General features: G+C 34.5%; 1 protein-coding gene and 1 long non-coding RNA gene across 2 annotated transcripts in view; both read right to left on the bottom strand.

Moving 5' to 3' along the window:
* The window catches only part of LOC306847007 (uncharacterized protein), a gene marked incomplete at its 5' end in the record, with an annotated part of 43,289 nt that extends 29,603 nt beyond the window's left edge, over nucleotides 1-13,686 (bottom strand). Inside the window, 2 exons of the mRNA XM_079380741.1 lie at nucleotides 6,223-6,325; nucleotides 13,514-13,686. Of these exons, the coding sequence (XP_079236867.1) occupies nucleotides 6,223-6,325; nucleotides 13,514-13,686 (276 nt within the window). The remainder of the gene's footprint in view (nucleotides 1-6,222; nucleotides 6,326-13,513) is intronic.
* The window catches only part of LOC306847517, a 779,007-nt gene that overhangs the window by 90,993 nt on the left and 667,626 nt on the right, over nucleotides 1-20,388 (bottom strand). The gene's annotated exons all lie outside the window — the stretch shown is intronic.

Genomic DNA, 20,388 nt, shown 5'->3' with positions numbered 1-20,388 from the left:
ACACAATGTATTTGTTGTTAAACATCAAAGTTAATCATAAATTAAACGGAATTTTAAAATGTAATAATGGCATTTTTATATGAACCGTAACAAGCAAGAAGACGAAGAACAGCAAAGAAGAAAATGTAATTAATTAAATAAATAATTGATAGATTAATAGATGCATTATGCATCTATTGCATTATCACTCTAATTCATATCACCTTGGGAAATTAAATGTTGTTCTGCTGTCTGGTGAAATATGATAAGTCTGCTGCTAAAGTGCATTTAGTGTTCCATCTGATAAAATTAGAGCATGAAATGAAGAGAGATAGAGAGAGATGTGTCATTGTCTGTCAATCTGGGTGGAGGCCCTTGTATTCCTTGAACTGCAAGTGGTACAGTTCAAAATGACCATATCTGCTGGCCATCAGTCAACCTGTCATATAACTCAACCAATCGATACTGTTCACTAGTATTATGACAGTATAAATTCTGGGTATCTCTTTTTCTTTGAAACCACAATAATGGGGAAGACTGCTGACTTGGCAATGATCCAGAAGACGAACATTGAGGGTAAGTCACAGAGGGTCATTACTGAAAGGTGTGGCTGTTTACAGAGTGCTGTATCAAAGCATATTAAATGCAAAGTTGACTGGAAGGAAGAATTTGGGTAGGAAAAGGTGCACAAGCAACAGGGATGACCGCAAGCTTGAGAATACTGTCAAGCAAAGCTGATTCAAACACTTGGGAGAGCTTCACAGGAGTGGACTGAAGCTGGAGTCAGTGCATCAAGAGTCGCCACACTCAGACGTCTTCAGGAAAAGGGCTACCAAGCCACTTCTGAACCAGAGACGTCAGAAGCGTCTTACCTGGGCTGTGGAGAAAAAGAACTGGACTGTTGCTCAGTGGTCCAAAGTCCTCTTTTCAGATGAAAGTAAATTTAGCATTTCATTTGGAAATCAAGGTCCCAGAGTCTGGAGGAAGAGTGGAGAGGCACAGAATTGGAGAGTGGAGAGGCACACAATGATTTGGGCTGCCATGTCATCTGCTGGTGTTGGTCCACTGTGTTTTCTGAAGTCCACAGTCAACGCAGCCATCTACCAGGAAATTTTAGAGTACTTCATGCTTCCTTCTGCTGTCAAGCTTTATGGAGATGCTGATTTCATTTTCCAGCAGGACTTGGCACCTGCCCACACTGCCAAAGGTACCAAAAGCTGGTTCAATGACCATAGTGTTACTGCGCTTGATTGGCCAGCAAACTTGCCTGACCTGAACCCCGAATCTATTGTTAAGAGGAAGATGAGAGACACCAGACCCAACAATGCAGATGACTTGAAGGTCGCTATCAAAGCAACCTGGGCTTCCATTACACCTGAGCAGTGCCACAGGCTGATTGCCTCCATGCCACGCCGCTATTGCAGTAATTCATTCAAAAGGAGGCCCAACCAGGTATTGAGTGCATAGAAATGATATACTTTTCAGAAGCCTGACATTTCTGTTTAAAATATCCTTTTTTTATTGATCTTATGTAATATTCTAATTTTCTGAGACACTAAATTTTGGGTTTTCATTATCTGTAAGCCATAATCATCAAAATTTCAAGAAATAAAGGCTTGAAATATTTCACTCTGTGCAATGAATCTATATAATATATGGGTTTCACTTTCTAAAATGAGTGACAAAAAATATTGACCTTTTTTCGTGATATTCTAATTTTTTGAGATGTAAACTGAACATTTGAGTATCTTTGATGACAAACATGACACATTTTAGTGATACTGAATCTAATGTAAAACATCTGAAAACAAGCCTTAATTACCTGTAAAGCCAAATAAATGACCTATGAAGCACACCTGTTACCATTTGGGTCAATATCACTGTAGGATGCCTTTTGGTGTCCTGTACATAAATAACTAATTTGCCATGATAACTTAACGTAAAAATGACTATGAAAGGGTGTGTTATATTAAGCTAAGTTTTTATATTCAAAACAAAAGCATTACTTGGCTCTTTAGATACATTTTGTAGTTTATTTTTTAGTTTAGTGTAAGAGGATGCATGTTATTTTGCTATGTCCCATGCACTGCTCATTAAATTTAAATGATTGTAGAACAAATGTCAAATCATAAAATTAAAAAGAAATTCTCCTATTAATATTTTGTTAAATAAGAAGTTACTCAATTTGAGTGTATTGATCATTTGGTAATAAGAACTATATTTTTATTTAATAAAAAAGAAGAGTTTGTCCATGTCCCTTGAATGGTTGTCCACCCTGTCAGCCCCTTTAAGAAAAGGCCATCCCCTTTAGTGACAGATTTTTGTTTCTTCAGTGACGGGAATTTCAACCGCTGAGGTGAGCAAGTTGGTGACTTTTCAATTGACAAATTTTCTTCTTATGAGTTTGCTCACTTGCTTTGCCAAAGCTTAACATGTCCACCCTGTCGGCATAAAATATGTTAATATTCGAATACAGTATTTTCAAAATATGTAAGTTGAAATATAACAAATTCTCTTCAACAACCAGACTAAATATTTAGCTAGTCACAGTTTGTAAGCTAATATGCTAATTGAAGCTCAAAATGTGCACCCTTTCGTTGTTCCAAAATGTCCACCCTGCCGTCCACTTAGACTTGATAGAATGGCCATAAACATGACAGGGTGGACATAGCATTCATTTGTAGTTAATATTGCTAACAACTAAAATCAATGAATTTTTAAATCTTATTTATTATTATATAATTGTTTTAATAACCCTGTTTAGGAAAGAGACATCATATCTTTATGAAAATATAATTTGCATCTTAATTTAGCAATGAAAACATATTTAACAGTAATATATATCTCCATGACAGGGTGGACATATCTTATGGTTTATGCTTTGAATAATAATTATAATAATTAATAATTATCTAAAAAATAAAAATGTGTGGGAGCTCAGCTAATATGTTTCTATAGTACTTGAGTGTCTACTATTTATGATATGACAAAGCGAATGAGAAATTAAAACCAAACTTTTTGAGTATTGTGAGGGTTGAAAGGCACTCTATGGTGATATTGACCCATAACTTTTAACCTGCTGGAATTACACTAATGAGCTTTCAACATCGCTAATCAATGCTATCTGCTTTTTTTATTGAGGATTTATGCTTATCTGTGTCATAAAAAATATCATAAACCAACAGACACTGCATGAAACAACAATGTAAAAGTAATGACGTTATGTTTATGGTATGATTTCAAAAGCAACCTAAAGGAACTTGACGTGGAAGAAGAAACTTTTTTCTCATAGAAATTTCTGAAGAACTGCCAAAAGCTTAAACTGTCAGCACTGTGAACACTTTATTGTGAAGCCATTGTGGATTGTTTACACTCACTCTTGCATGTACATACACATTGTTACGTCCATAGGGACATAAGTTATTCAGTTTTGTATGATTTAATTAACAATTGTGTTTCTTGTGTGTGTAGACTGTCACATCTGTAGTTCGGTTCATTTGGTCCGGACCAAAGGCAAAAAATTACACATTGTAGCTATTTTTAGCCGTTTTGGTTCATTTTCACACTACACTGTTTGCTCTGGTCCGAACCAGCTGAAACGAACCAAAATGCAGTCACGTGACAACATCAGGCGCGCAGATGGCACTAGGGACGGGGGGCGGACATGACCCTCCCAGAGGGTCCATCCCTAAGAGCTAAGCCATTTTTGAAAAACGCTTTTGACCGCAGTGTCTGACCGAGTCCCAAAACACGTGTAGCCAATCAGCAGTAATGGGGGTGTGTCTTGTACTGATAGAGCGAAGAGAGCGCTCTATTTGAGTGCACAGGAGTCAGGACGTATATTAGCAGATCGACTATAAATAGAGAGAGATGGCAGATAAAAAAAGAGGAAAATATCATAGAAACATAACATTAAAAAGAAGGGTTATGATCAGGCAAGAGGTAGGACCCGTGTATAGATCGTAGCAGCTTTCCAGCGGTGGAGAGAAACTCAAGGAGCAGGAAGGGCTCGAATTGGACACCGAGGTTGTGTTGTTTCTTTTTGATAGGTGAGTAACGCTGATTTATATAATATAATATAGTGAAAATATCATTATATATAGAAAGATATATTAGAGAGGAATGACGGCTACATTCGTTTTGCGTTTGCCAGGACAGCTATAAAGCCGCAATAAGCGGAGCAAACTTGTCAATCCATCTTGATTCTCTGACCAATAAGAGGGCAGCTTTACTCACGTGTGACTTGCATAAACACAGTTTCGTACGCTTTGCAATGTTGCCGCGTGAAAGCGAACCGAACCAAGAAGAAAATGCAACAATGTAACAAATTAATCCCTGTTTCGGAATAAAGCAAACGATCTACAGGTCTGAAAGCACCCTACTCCTCTTGCTCTCTCTGCTTGACAGGCTAATGAGTGCCACCTGACTCCTGTTTTGAGCTCGTTAGCTGGAGTATAAATGAGCCTGCTGAGCTGCGGTCTAGAGAGAGAGGCTGAGGTGTTCTGTCCTTACAGCTACCATCTTCCAGCCCCAGTGTTGTGATTTAAGCTGTTGTTGTATAACTAAGTGTTTGTTGATTGCTTTACCTGTAGTGTTAAGGTAAAGTTGTTAAAAGTGTAAGTAGCAGAGTGTTTCAGCTTTTTTTTTGTAATTGCTTAAGTGGAACATTTTTGTAGGGAGGTGGATGCCACTTATTTTAGAAGTTACTTTTTTTCTCTCTCTCTCCTGTGTTTTGAGTTAGAGAGGAAGTCAGGGAAGTATCTCTGTGTTTTATTTTTTTCTTTTGATAGGTAAGTTATTTCTTAAAACGCTAGTCAGACGAACCATTTGTTTGTTTTGGCCTTTTCCCCTGAAGCCTTTTAAGTATTTTCCACATTCTGTTAAATAAAATACCGCTGTTTATTTGCTTAAACTGGTGTTGCTGAGCTTTCTTGTGTACCAGCCCTAGGACTTGGAAATGGCAGTTTTCTCAGCCTCTACCCACTGTTTTTTTTTGTTACACCCCTTTCACCCCTAGACTTTTCAAAGGGGTTCGTAACATCATGCAAATAGCTCCACCTGCTGGTTGAGTTAAAATCCAAAAAGAAATGGTGTGCAAACAAAATCTCAGTGACCAGTTCCTGGAAAGAAAAAAAGAACCTAGACTCCAAAACTCAACAACTTGAAAAAATGATATACATAAAATTCATACTGTTTTTAAAAAGTACTTTTAAATGGTAAGCCAGATTACAGATGGCCCACTTTATACATTAACAGCTCCATCTTATTACAAATATTTTAAAACCTTAGGATGCATGACAATAATAAAAAAAAAAGTTAAAAACAAATACAATTAACTAAAACAATACTGAACAGATTACATAATAATATAAGAATATTAATCTTACTGTAAAATAAGAATATTTTATAAAATAGTTTGGTCTGATCAGTGTTTAGGAGTATACTAGCCTTTATGGCCTTAAAGGCTTACAGAAAAAAGAGGCCCCCTCCTTGTTTTCCACACAACTCAGTGCTCATAAAATGACATTTAGCACAATTTGCCTTAATCATCCGTGTTCCTCATCACGTCTGTGCATGTCTCTCGTGCAAAAAAAAGGTATGCATATTATTTCTGGACTACTGAACATAAGCATGACAAGAGAGATTAAATCATTCCTTCATTACATCATCATCAATAAATAACTGTTTATTTATTCATTTAAAAAAAAAAAAAAAGTAAAATATGGATATAAACATATGAGATGGACTATAGCAATTAACAATTACGAAACAAGAATAACTGACATTTGGGATCAGGGTGCACTTAAAAGCATGTATGTTTTTTTGTTTATATTCTCTTTTTCATTTTATTCATTATTCTGTGCTAAACTTGGTTCTACAAAACAACTGTGTTAAGCATCAATTGAGAAAGATGGCATAGTTTTGACATTTACCAGCAGGTGGCAATGTGGCCACGCTAACCAGTCAAACCTTGACTCCTTGTTCATAGATTGAGGATGTACTGTTTCGTATTATTATTATTTTGCACACTGGACCCTATCGCCTGTGCTAATTACCTATATTTTCAAGCTCTGTTTAAATATTAGTGTTATATGTACCTATTTTTTTCAATACTGAAAGTGGTGGACAAATTAACTCTAAAATTCCAAGATAAATGTTTACTATATTTTTATCATATGTATTGCATAGTCATAGACATGTTGGTTTAAAACCAACTGAAGTACAAGTGTGGTGCTCTCTGACCTTTGACCTGAGGACAGTGCCAAACAGAGATGACTTGCGTTTAATCCACTTCTCATCATGCTGAGTTTCACTGTCGCCAGCTCCCAATGTCCCAGACTGTGTTCTGTGGAAGATGACATTCAGTTAGAGATCTGGAGATTGAGGATTCGGTTTAAAGTTCAGATAAATACACAAAGAGCAAAGACGGCAAATAAAAAAGTGGCCTCAAGTTTAATGTGTGGCGCCAACGCTCAAGTCAGTCAGCCAAAACAACAAGAATGCACAACATTAAATGATCTATCTTTCCTAAGACAGACAGCTCATCCAAATACAGGTTATTCATTTTCTTCAAAAATATACCATCACCGGAAACCTGCTGCATACTCTCAGAGAACAAGATGTGGACAGACAACACATACTAAAACACATGCACTTACTAACACAAACACACCCACTGTACAGCACCACCTAAAATAACTTAAGTGGGTGCAAATCAAGGGTGAATACAGCCATCCAGGCAGGAATTCAGGCATCAGTGCATCATGGCTCTGATTCACCTTCTTAATGAACACAGTGGTTTAATTTTGTGCCATTACACATTCTTATAATATCTCAGCTCTAATTTGGCCAGCATTAAACAAGAAATATTAAGGTGGAACAAGTGCATCCAAAAGTCCCCATCATGAAGGAAGCAATCACATTTTTTGAAAGTGAATCATGTCGTTGTCATTCACATAAACCTATTTTAAACAAAGAGCGACTGTTACTTGAGCAACTTGAATGACTGATGAATTGAAGTAACTTATGCTTTTAGTTATGTGATGGAAGCATGTAGATGTCAGACTGATTCTACTACTTCAACATTTTTCAATTGTATGCACATACATGTATTAACTATCTAGGAACCTAAACAGCGCGTGAGAGCAATCAGACGGGAGTTTTTGATTGCAAAGATTGCAGGGTCTTTTGCTAAATATTCTGCTTCACATTCCAAACCCACCCTTAAAACCCCCAGGCACATCACACTGCAAATGTGTTTGTTCAAAAACATTTAAAATTGAACCTGAGCATAATCATTGAAGTGATTTTGTTTAACCTGTAACTGTAAAAATATTGTGACTCTTTAAAAGGTATCACTGTCATGCCAACAGTCTCAGGTGAAAACAAGCTGAAACTTTCACTCACATATCTCAAATTTTTTTTATCAAGCTTCTCCCCAGAGGGAATAGCCAAATGTATGAGTTTCGCTCTGTGTGATGGAAGAGAGTAAGCATGCAGTGTGGCCAGTTCCTGTAGGTATAACCATATAATTTGCTGGTAGCACAGAAAACTAACTCAAGAGAAAAAAATGCATTGATGTCATGCAGAGTTATATTCATTTTCTTAAAATAGCGAGGCAAGAAATGGATTCCTGGACCTTACATTTATTTTACAGAGCACAGGAAACTAGACAGGTAATTTAGCTATAAAATGAATAAAATCTAAATAAATAATCTTTACAGCAGTTTTTATTTAATTATTTTCATGTTATGGCTGATAACCAGTTTTGGGAGTAACGCATTACAAGTAACGTGGGTTATGTTATCATGTTACTTTTTTCAAGTAACTAGTAAAGTAACGCATTACTTTTTAATTTACAAGAAAATATCTGAGTTACTTTTTCAAAAAAGTAACACCAGTTACTTTGTTTTCCTATACACTGACTGACAAGTCTCCTGTCCCCATATTGGGAGAAATTGGCAGTACAGAGGCGTTGTGTGTGCTGTGTGAACATGATGTTACTGTAGTTCTAGACTAAATGTGATTGTGCAAAAAAAAACAGATTTATTATTCATCAAAATGAGTTAAACGGGGAAATGCAAACTCAGAATATGACGCAAACTGCAATAATTAAATGTTAAATAACACATGTATCTAATCCCATTTTATTAACCAATCTCTTTGCTGCTGACCTTTGATCCAGTTCAATCATACTAATAAGCAAAAATGACTTTAGATAAACTAACAATTGTGCTTCATAGTTTTTTTTATTTTTTTTATTCCTGAAGAGTGTTGAACCATCTTCTCCTGCATTCTACTGTACAGACGTGAATTTACTTTTCCTTCAGCCTGAGGTTTATTCATTACACTTTTTGGTGTGAAAGGGCTTTTACATTTGCTATGAATAGAATTTCTTATATTAAAAACAATCAAGCCCTGCTCATATTTAAAAAGTAACGCAAAAGTAACGTAACACATTACTTTCCATAAAAAGTTTCCATAAAGTAACGTAATTAGTTACTTTTTTAGGGAGTAACGCAATATTGTAATGTATTACTTTTAAAAGTAACTTTCCCCAACACTGCTGATAACTATGCAAGCCCGTTTCCGCCACTGAATAAAAAACAAAATTAAAAGGTAATTGCGACTTTCTCACAATTCTGACTTTTTCTCACAATTGCGTGTTTACATCTTACAATTCTGACTCTTTTCTCAGAATTTTAATTTCATCAACATTTCTCAGAATTGTGAGATACAAAACTGCGAAAAATAAAGTCTGAATTTACGAGATTAAAAGTCTTAATTTTGACTTTTTTCTCGCAATTCCGAGTTTATATCTCGCAATTCTCTTTTTTTTTTCTTTTTTTTTTCTCCAAATTGTGAGATATAAACTCGCAATTGCGAGTTATTAAAGTCCAATTTTTGATGGGGGAAAAAAACTATGTTCTCAAAATTGCAAGTTTAAATCTCACAATTCTAAAATCAGAATTGTGAGTTTGTATCACACAATTCTGAGAAAAAAAAGGCTTCTGAAAAAAAACTCAGAATTGTGATATAAAAACATGGCTTATACAGAAACAGGCTTCCATAGATAACTGATATTAAACTTCTATACCATTTTATCTAAATAACTAAAACTTAACTTCAGCTAAGTGTAAAGGCTACTCAGAAGTTTCTTTCTGGCTGTGAGCAATATCTGCAGCTGGATTCTCAACTTACAAACACTTTCTGTTGACCCATATAGCACAGACTACACATTGTTATTCTACTATCTAAGACAATTATAAACTACGTTGAGTCTGTCTACACTGGCAACAGGATTGAGGATTTTAAATCTACTGCCGTCACATGACCTCACTGTGAGTACACAGTTTGTTTGCCTTTGTGTCATGGTTTATTTGGGAATGGAGACACACGGCGAACAGTGTTTGAATAAAGCATCACAACGTATTGTGCGTAACAAACAGAGGACAGATCCTGTCTGTTACAACAGACAGGTTCTGAACAACAGTCACGTGTCAGGTTATTTTTATAAGTTTACAGCAGGTTGCTCACCTGAGGGAGGAGCTTTTTGGCCGTACAAATAACCTACAATATTTAAGAACAAAAGCTGGTTGTTGAGGGTTTTAATTGAAGGCTAAGCTGTGCGAATGTGCAAATCCGAACATCCAAACAAACATGCTCTTCACACAGTATTGGGCCCTTTTGGATAGCAATTAAAGTGATCGATCATTTTACATGATTAAACTCAAATCACACATTAACCTACATTCAGCCCAAACAAATATCTGGGATAAGTGTCACCACGATTGGCTGCATAATTTGTAGATTTGTCAACTCCACAGCCTGTAAATTACCAACGTTTTACCACCCTTGAAATATGGAACAATTATAATCATTACATGATTATGAGTTACACTTATATGACTGAAAGGGACCATAAAGCAACACTACTGCTACCATTGACCTCTTTCTGAGCACATTCACCAGCTGACTAGTAGGTGAAGCTGAAGAGCATATTCAAACTCAGCCAAGACTAACGCCAAAGTCCGCCACACACAAGGGATGTACTGGCAATTCTGTCAGCATTATCACCATTTCTGTCTAAAATGGAAATATTTACATTTCTTCAAACAGTTATCAAAACGCCTTTAGTTTAATTGTCAGTCGCAGCAAAAGAGACTGCCTCGTAATATTTATTATTGCATCCATGAACATCATCTTTCCACAAATGAGCTTTCTGGATCAAAGCAATGTCAACCTTTTTTTTGTCGCAGTAGTTGTAAAAAAACTTGTACGTTTATGGGGGCCATTTAAACCATTGACATTATAACTTATTATATTAATTTCAGTCATTACTATCAAACAAATAAGTGAACTGAACAAATGAGAGAAAGTTATAACACTGCAAATTAATTAACTCAAGTCTGCCTTTAAAAACTCATTAACATAAAACAGGGGTGCAAACTCGTCAGGAGGGAAAAAGGTGACAAACTGCTTTATAAGGAGAAAATGTTACACACTGCAAAAAATGCTTTTCTTACTTTTTTTTTTTTTTTTTTTTTTTTTTTTTGTCTTGTCTTGTTTCCAGTCCAAATATCTAATAACTCTTAAATATATATATATTTTTTTTTTTTCAGAAAAAAATAAGTCAAAAATGAAAATAATCTTTTTTTCGGTTTTAAATAAGATTATTTTTCTTACCCCATTTGCAGATTATTTTGCTTGTTTTAAGGAAAAACTCAATTAATTTTGGCTTATTTATTTTTCTGAAAACAAGATGACAATTTTTACTTGTCTAGAAAATGCTTCTTGATTTTAAGAATTTTTAGATATATTTAGACTATAGTTTTAACTAAGGTTTTTGAGTTTGAAAACACAAGTAGGAAAGCATTTTTTTGCAGAGCACAATTCAAGGATAAACACCTTTATATGATTAAAAGACAAGGATCAACAAGGATTGTTAAGATGTTATATATATATGTTACTACTTACGGGTTTGGAACGAGATGAGGGTAATTAAATGGCAGAATTTTAATTTTGGGGTGAACTATCCCTTTAATGTTTTTTTGCAAGATATTCAGTGTGTTCTTATGGTAGTTAGCCTATTTGGAACAATATGGGTCAATTATTTCTTATTAACCTACTTGAAAAAAAGTTATTATTATAATTGATATTTGCAGGATGTTTATCTTTTGTGGCTCAAGAAGCTTACTGAATATTTTTATTTAGCCTACAGTAAATAGTCCTGAACAATTTGTATAAACTTTGCGGTGTTCTATTAAATCAATCTTCATCACCCATGCAGTGTGAGCTACAGATACTCATGTAATCTATCTTTTCAATTAAGCAATATCACAAGCACTGGAGTGTTACTGGTTTTTTATATAATTTCATTTTCATTTAATTTATTTAACCAGGGACAATGCACATTAATAACACAAACAATATGTAAAATGCACCAGATTTAGCCAACACTGGCTAATTTTCATCCGTAGTCCCTTTTGGCAGGTTGATGTTAAGGACAGAAAGAAAATATAAACAAAATATTAATACACCAAATTAAGAACAAGAAAATTTGAGACTGAAAAGAAAATAAACCAAGAATATTAAAACAAAATGACAGACTACCATACCATATCCATAAATCACTATAAATGATCACAATTTTGATGGGTCAATAGCCATATTTTCAGCTTTTTCGAGAGACCAGAGTGTCCTGTTAAATGTTTTAATTCTTTCAGCTCCACTGGGAGTCTATTCCACTCATGTGTTCCTCTAAAAGCAAAAGATAATTGACCAAAGGTAGTTCTTCTTAATGGCACATTACAATAACCACTAATACCGGCACGTGTATATCTTCCTGTTATCTGATGTATGTAATCCTTAAAAACAGGTGGCGCAAAACCATTTAAGATCTTAAAAATAAGTACCAAATCAGCAAATTGAATCAAATGTTCCCAACTCAAAATAGAAAACTTAGTTAATATGCTACAATGATGAAAAGGTTTTTTTTTTATTTTTTTATCCAAGACCTTAAGAGTTTGTTTATAAATACTTTCTATTGGTTTAAGAAAAGACCTGTTTGAGTCCAGGTAGTCATGCAATATGGGATATGGGAAATAATCATTGAATTAATGAATAAAACTGCTGCTTCGTTAGTCAAACTATTTCTAATAAATCTGAAATTAGCCAAACTAAATTTCGCTATATTTACCACTTTCTTCACATGTTTTTTAAAGTTGAGAATCCAAAAATAATCCTAAATATTTAAATTGATGTACTACCTGTTCCTGAACAAATACATCTGCTTTCACATCATAATCTGGCCTAGCAATCAGCACGGATATATAATCGCCCACAAGCGCAAAGCCATAGGCCAAGTAACATTGCAGGAAGGCCTAATCACAGCCATGAGTATGGAGCCCAAAACACAATATCAAATCATTGCTTTTACATTGTAGCTATTTAAACAAGCAATTATTAGTGATAAACTTATATTTTGAGCAATAACTAGACATTCGTTTATTTCTTCTCCGCAATCGAAAATAGTTCCATAAACAAATCACTCGTAAAGCAACCATTGAGTCAGTCTGGATAACAATATCTGAGTGGAGCGGAGCAACTGACTCCGATTCAGAGTGAAAGCGTTCCGAAATCGCTCCGCTTTAAATGTTTTTAAATTTTTAAATTTCTGTGTTTTCCATTTCCCTCTCCCACATACAAGTTAGAGAAAATCCCTTGGAGCTTTCAAAGCGATCCTAATTGTCAAAAACGCTTACTGCAGGCCAAACTACACCAGTATTTATCCAGTCGATCTGGCCTTTCAAAATAAAAGCACATTCTACTGACTTTGCACTGCCATCCCTTTCTGAGCGGAGTAATACATGCAGTAAAACTTACCAAATGAATAATAATAGGGTAATAATAATAATATGAAATAATAACATTTAAATAATTTAGGCCCTAAATACAAAATAGGCTATAATAATAATAATAATAATTAATAAAAAAATAAATACTAAATATACAAATTGCGTCAGAACAGAAAAGAAAAGAATATAAAATTTATTTCGCTTTATCATTACTCTCTGAAAGCTACATGGGCAATCAAATTAGAGGAAACTAACTGTCGGCTACTTTTGTACATAGCTGGTTTTTAAATACCTTACCTAGGCTACCTACAGAATAAATCATTGAGAACACTGAGATAGCCTAAATATAGGTTACAAATAAAAAGTAAAATCACTGTAACAAACATGTACATTGCTCTCATTATTTATTTTATTAATTTATTTTATTTGAACGCAAAGCGACAAGTGCCCCGGTACATGGTCTTATTTGGGTCCCTTTACATCTGCGTCTGGGACATATTACAGCCGTGGACTAACCCTTATCTGGAACAGAGTTCATTTTAATAGGCTTGTGGTTTGTACGTTCTGTATTGTTTAAACCTAAACAGATGACAGATATTGGGTTTAGACTGTCTGAAAGAGATATGGTCAAAAAATAAGCATGGATCATTCAGCAAACATAATGAAATGGTTTTTACCTTGCAGTCTTCAGACTCTCTTCTGAACTCTCCGATTTCTTTGACTTCCATTTAAATGATTTGAGAATTCCTTTTCCGCTGTCTTCTTTATCCACAGACTCTTTGAGATTTGCTTCACTTTTAGAAAACAAATTCCGCAAAGATTTCTTGGTGGAAAAACTCTTTTTCGCCATGGCAAAACTTCAGAGGATCACTGCTGAAGCACGCGAATGAATTTAGTAAAAGTTTATTACGACGCGCTGAGTCGACACACGTAGAAGAACCTGCCCTCTAGTTAGTACACAGCCAAATCTTGCTCTCTCGTGAACAGATGCTCTAGCTGTGTCAAAGCTAGTGAGACACCTACCGAGTGCTTTTGTATCGTAGGCGCGCTCTAACTCAGCGGATGCGCGCACCCATGATTTAAATAAATGTTGTCAATATAAACAGTTCTCTATAAGGTGATGAAACGCAGCTGACTAATTTGACTTGTTATAGTTTATAGGGTGAATTCAGGTTTAAGCTTGATTGTACTGTGCTCAGTGGGTTTCCACCTTCAGAGCATAACAATGCTTTTTATTTAAAGGAACACTATTTCTCTAAATGCTAAAATAGTTTTGGTTGATGCAATATGGCATCAAAGGAGTACAGATAGGAAACCCTTTGACATAAGATTTTCATTTGTTATGTATAAGGACATACAGTTAACAGGTAATAAAATGCAAAGAAGAATATTGCTGGGCCTGGCCCACTTTGGCTGAATGTGTTAAATAAAGTGGGCAAGTGGCAATCAGGTGTGGGTGACCATTATCCTTCAGCAATTATGCTCAAATTTGTTATTTAAATTGGCATTCGTTATTTTATAGCTAACATTAATAATCTACTTTTAGTTATTTATGTATTTATTTAGAAAACAGCAATTAGGAAAATGAAGTCAGAGATGAAAGAAAGGAAAGAAAGAATAGAAAGGAAGGCGAGGCAAGACGTTCAGTCTATGAAGTGAAAAAGGACAAGAAGAGCGAAGTGTAGACGCAGAATATAATCTTTAAAATCAGACACATTAAAGTACATTCAAAGTGTTTAGAGAACATAGGCATATGTTTTTAATTAAGATACAGGATCATTTTTGATAAATCAGGGATGGTTTACTTTTTAAATTTGTCTGGAGTTCATGATCTCAAAAAGTTTACTGATACCTTGCAAATAACACATGATATAAACTGTATCAAACTGAAATATTATAGCTGCACCTTAAAGTTAACAAAAGTAAAGAAAAAATTGTATCAGCTAAATTGTTTTACAGAAACTGTCCCATATTATTTTTAGTTCCCTCAGTATATTTAGTTATTTTGTTGGTGTTACTTTCCTTGTACAGAACTTTGGGATACATTAGGTAGGGCTATTAGAAATGTGCTCCTAAATAAAGGTGACCTTGACTATTCAACTAATGTCCCTCAGTACTACTATATGCTACAGTAATTTTTGTAAAATCTGTCTTTTGTTTTAATCTTTTGAACAACTATCAAAACATTTTGTTTCTTTTGTCTACTATAGTTACACAAATGTGGACTTTCTAAAACAAGAGTGTTGTAGCCATATTTGAACAGAAATAGGCCTAATTATTCAAGCAATAGGACTGCACCTGTACTGCTACTTGTGCTTCCTGTTCCACAAAAAGTAATGATATTTATTGGTCAGCAGATGGCGCCACACTATCGAACAATCTTTTTTAAGCATGCACACTTGAAGAGGTAACCACTTTATTTAAAAATATCCTTTTTTTTTTTTAAGTTTTAATCAAACATATTGAATTGGTGACATAATATTAAATCAGATAGCAAGACATTTATATAAAATGTAAGAATCAAACATGCAACGTAATGAGGTCATGTATTTAGTTCAATGCATATTGAAACACTCATTGCTGCAGACGGTTCACATAGGCCTACAACACTAGAACCGCTAAAGCGATACTGTGCAATGTAGGCCTAAGTGTTATGTTGTTTACACAACCAAAACCTTCCTACATACATGTTCCTGTTATAACATCCTTTGACCTGCAGTTCGCGCTAATTTACCAAAAACGTGAAAGCATAGGCTACTAGTTGAATCTCTGAACTGAAGGTCAATCAACAACCTATGATGTCAATTGAATTTCTTAAGAGATTTTTTCCGACAAAAATAGGCCTAATAATTCATTGATATTATTCATTCAAGTCATCTAAAATGGGACACGTTTTGGTAAATTACTTATAATACCATCAAATAAGCTATGCATGAGATCTAATGATATTCTTATAAAATAGCATGGGTCTCTTAAATATATTTATATTTTTTAAATGAGAAAAAGTATAAAAGTTTTAAAATTATGAGAGTTAGAGAATCAGCAGGTACCTTCTTGAGCCACGGCACAACATTCAGGTAAAATGGGCCAATATAATTTTTTTTTTTTTTTTTTACAGTAAATTGACACTATTGTCTTTAGTGTGCCATAGCAACACCATAAATGTATTTCATTAAATAGAAAGTTGAATGAATATTTAATTAAACAATGCAATTAAAAATGAACTTATCATGTTGTATAGGTGTGTGTTTCTGTGCATTGGTGTCTTTTGTGTGCATGTATGTGTGTATGCTTGTATTTTTTTTAAAGACTTTTAAGATTTTGTATGGATACATATCTACAGTAGGCAAACCTATTTTCACCCTCAATTTCTGTGTAAAAGTGTATGTATGCAGACCATTTTACTGACATCTTCCTTTCTTTCTCGTCTCATCTCTCTATTTCCTTTCTTTGCTTGTCTTCCTGCCATACTGTCGTCAATGCAATTTTTTTTTAAAAGACTTAAGATTTTGTATGGATACATATCTAGGCCTATAAACCTATTTTCACCCTCAATTTCTGTCTAAAAGTGTGCGTGTGCGTATGCAGCCCATTTTAGCTGAAAACTGTGGCCCATTTTAGCTTAACCAGCCATTTCTACCTAAAATGACCTTTTTCACAACATTTATAAATTAAACTTTTTTTTATTTTTATTTTATTTGAAAGAGCATGTCAAAACATTGTTCATAGACTTTTGCTTTGTTGGTAAGCTTACTTATAATTGCTTTAGTACCCTTAGTGATTTAATGGAATTTTCTATGTCAGGCTCAATTACCTCACAATTTCTCTGACGAGCTTCATGTAACACTCTGCCCTGCTCGCTTTAAACTCAGACCAATAAAAATTCTTGTTACATGTCAATAAGTGTTGAAGCAACAATGAAAGATCAGTTATTGTAATTTTCTGTAAAAATTTAAAGAGATATGATGCTACAACCTTATTTGGCCTGATATCAATATTGTGTATAGCAACAACTTGTGTATAGTCTAATTATATAACGTATGCAACAATGCATTAAATATGAAAGTGATTATACAACCAGCAGTCAAAAACAATGATCTTACACACACCTATGGTTACTCATATTTATTCAAACACAGAGTTGAGGTGGTGTTTTTTCAGTTTGAATTCAATCTCTGGTTTCAGGTGTAACTGAAATAAATTCTATAGTATTGACAGAGCTTGTTTGCAGGATAACACCCATCCATCTGAACCATGAAAGAAGAATGTTTAAACAGGAATGCATGTTGAAAAAGATATTTAAATGATACAAACCGATGAATGTAAGTCCAAATTTATTGCTCTGACTAGAAGCATCATGTACATTAAAACTGAGGAGATCAGCACCTCTCATGCCAAATCAAAGTTGACTGAGTTCAACTTCCTTACTCTGTATTACTCAATTGATACAGATTGCAATATCAGCTAAGGAAGTTGCTGCTAAATTAACAGCAGTTGGAATGTATTATTTTTGACAGACACTTTCCCCTACAGAACTTACTTGATAAGTAGAGGGAAAAAAATCTGTCTAAAATGCTGAAAGTATAAATAAACACTTAATGTGTTTAAATATTTTCCGTAGATCTTATGCTATAGTTCACTCCATCATCATTTGCTCATGCTTCTGTCACTTGAAACTCTCATGACTTTGAGATGTGATGGAAAATGCCCTGCTCTTTTCCATTCAGCAAAGTGCATTGTGATCACTGGCTGTTAAACTTAATTAAACATAAGTAAAAATTATACTGTGACATTCAAAAACAGGTGCATGACATCCCTGAAACAGAGGTTGTGGCTGGTGGCAATCAGTTACATGTTTGTCTTTTCTTATGAGAAAAGAACAGGTCTACTTCCTATTTTGCTAAATGTTTTCTCCAAGGTCCATTAAATCAATTTTAAACCGCAAATGACACGGCAGATTAAGAAACATGACATGACCGTTGCACCACTTAGTCACAAGAATTTGATTGGCAAAAGGAGTGTATGAACATTTGAACAAGTCGATGACTAAATGGTGTAAACAGAATGATGTTGTCTATTTGACATACCAGGGCGTGTCCAGACCTTTAAAAAACATAAAGATTGTACAAAATTGAGGGACAGTTTTGACTGTTCATGAAATTATTTGTGTAGTAGTTTTATTCGGTGTGTGATTATTAGTCTGGCAGTTTGTTAATGACCTATAGTTAGGACCCAGACCGTGTTAGAGACCCAGATGCTGGCGCAGTTTAGAAAAGGTGTAAGCGCTGTTATTATAATAAGCGTGAGATCGTTGGGCCTAACTGTGATAATAACGTAATTTCATCCGCCATGCTCGAGTAATCGCATGTGTGCGTGCATCAACGAAACCACACTCAAGTAAACTGTTCAAATTCTGAAAGAGTGGTCTGTGCGTGCATGGTGTGTGCTTCTAACTCCTCCAACTGACATAACTTAATTGTTCTGACCGGACAATTTTCGGTGGTTGCCACTGGGTATTAATTAGCACCTAAGAGTTTAACAATTCTTTACAAAGATCAAACAATAAATGTCATGCATGTATGATTATTGTTTCATGGTCCAGTTATTAAAAGTTCCTGGTCACACTACAGATCACTGACATTACCAACATAATTTCTAATGATGGAGGCAGCTGTATTAAAAGATTACACAGATACACAGAAATGCTTGTTAAGTCTTGTTACAAGGTACCCTTTCTTTGGAAAAGTAGGAGGGGTATAAGTGAATCTTTGTTGTTTGTGTATACCTGGTCTAGGAGTCGCATCATGTCTTAGTTTACAGTCTTTTAAAGTTTGCATTTTTTATGACAAGATACAGGATCAGTTGATTTATGCTAGCTGTGACGAGACGCAACAATAAGGTACCACCTGCAATACTTAATTCATTAAAAAAATAATAAAAAATGTAAAAAAATAATTCTATTAAAGTGCATCTAAATAAATAAATATTGAGATAAATAATATAAAAAAATGTTAATGGAACATATTTAAATTGAGCAAAAGTGCTTTATTGTTGCATAAAATGCAAGTTCTGTTTTTTTTTTTTTTTTTTTTTTTTTTTTTTTTTTTTTTTTTTTTATGTTGTGGCAAGGAAAATGAGATTGTGAAAGTACCCACTCGCGCTTATTGAAGTACTTTGTTGTTTTGCATGCTGGGGAAGAATAGAAACAGAAAAAAAAAACAAAAAAACATTTGTAGTTGGAGGTGAGGCATCAAGCTGAAAATAACCAGGACGCACGGCACAAAAATTCTTGATCTTGTTTGTGCATTTGAGTGCGTCCAGTTGGACAAAGCTGATCAGATTACACAGAAGGAAACAAATGCTTTTACTAACTAAAATAAAAAGAAAGTAGAAAGATCAGTTATGCAGATTACCTGTCAGTCATTCTACCCTTTTAATGCTGCTTAAACAAAACAGGAGTCAATTCATGCACAGTTATCTGGAAGTAAAACAAGTCTTTGTGGTGCAAATTAGGTGTGAAACATTTCTAGTGAAGATTGTTGTTGAAATGTATGACGTGTGACCATATGAAATATTTACAGTGAAATTCTGGTTTTATCTCAGCCATACATTTGATTTAGTTAGAAGTGCAGCACATTATCTAATGTGTCATCAGCTTTTTACTGTGTGACAGTGTGCATATTTGGAATTCACTTGTGACTTTTAATCATGCTTGGGGTTTTGAGTCGGGGCTGAAGAAGAAAAAGCAAAACTGCATTGAAGCGTTAAACTGTCTGTTGAGTGTAATAGATTACATGCAATATTTACATGTTTATTCATGACAACAGTCTCTCCTGCCCTTTGGACACTCACCCACACATGTATTAGTAATGTGACCTGCCAGTTTCTTTTTTTTCTTACCCTTTTTTTGCTTAGGACATTTAAATGTGTAAAATGCGACGATATCAGATATTTGATGTACTATATTTCCATGTATTAAATGTGCAAATATTAATTGAACACAAATCAAATACTGCCTAAAAGACACTTAGAATATTTTTTACAAAAAACATAAAATTTTCTTAACATGTTAATTATGCAGCCTGAAATGTTTAAAAAACATATGAGTAACATTAACCTACATTAATAAATGCTTTTACAGTATAGCTTATTGTTGTCATTGTAGCCAATGCATTTACTACTATTTACATTAACAAATTGAACTTCATGTAAAATGTTAAGAAATGTAATTCAAAATTCCATTGTATTGCTCTAAAAAGGCACCCAGGCATGTAAGATCTGACAGAGACAGGCTATGTGTCGCCTTGGTCCTGTGTGATAACTACTGAATGTTGCTTTTCCTCCAGGTTCACTGGAAAAGATTGTGCCGGTTGTACTTTCAATTCTCTTGTAGATATACATAATGACAGCACTTCAAAGTGATTTATGGATAAGAAAAGAAAGAAGTCACATGGAAAGCAGCCAGTCTGGCCAATAGCCCAGGAATGTTGTCATTTCAATAGTATTCAAATTACACTCAAGATTTTTTGTAAGAGGGTAGTAAATTACATTA

This window comes from Barbus barbus (genome assembly GCF_936440315.1).
Source record: "Barbus barbus genome assembly, chromosome: 27".
Taxonomy (NCBI): domain Eukaryota; kingdom Metazoa; phylum Chordata; class Actinopteri; order Cypriniformes; family Cyprinidae; genus Barbus; species Barbus barbus.
The sequence above is the reverse complement of the archived record's forward strand: the minus strand, read 5'-3'. Positions and strand labels throughout refer to the sequence as shown.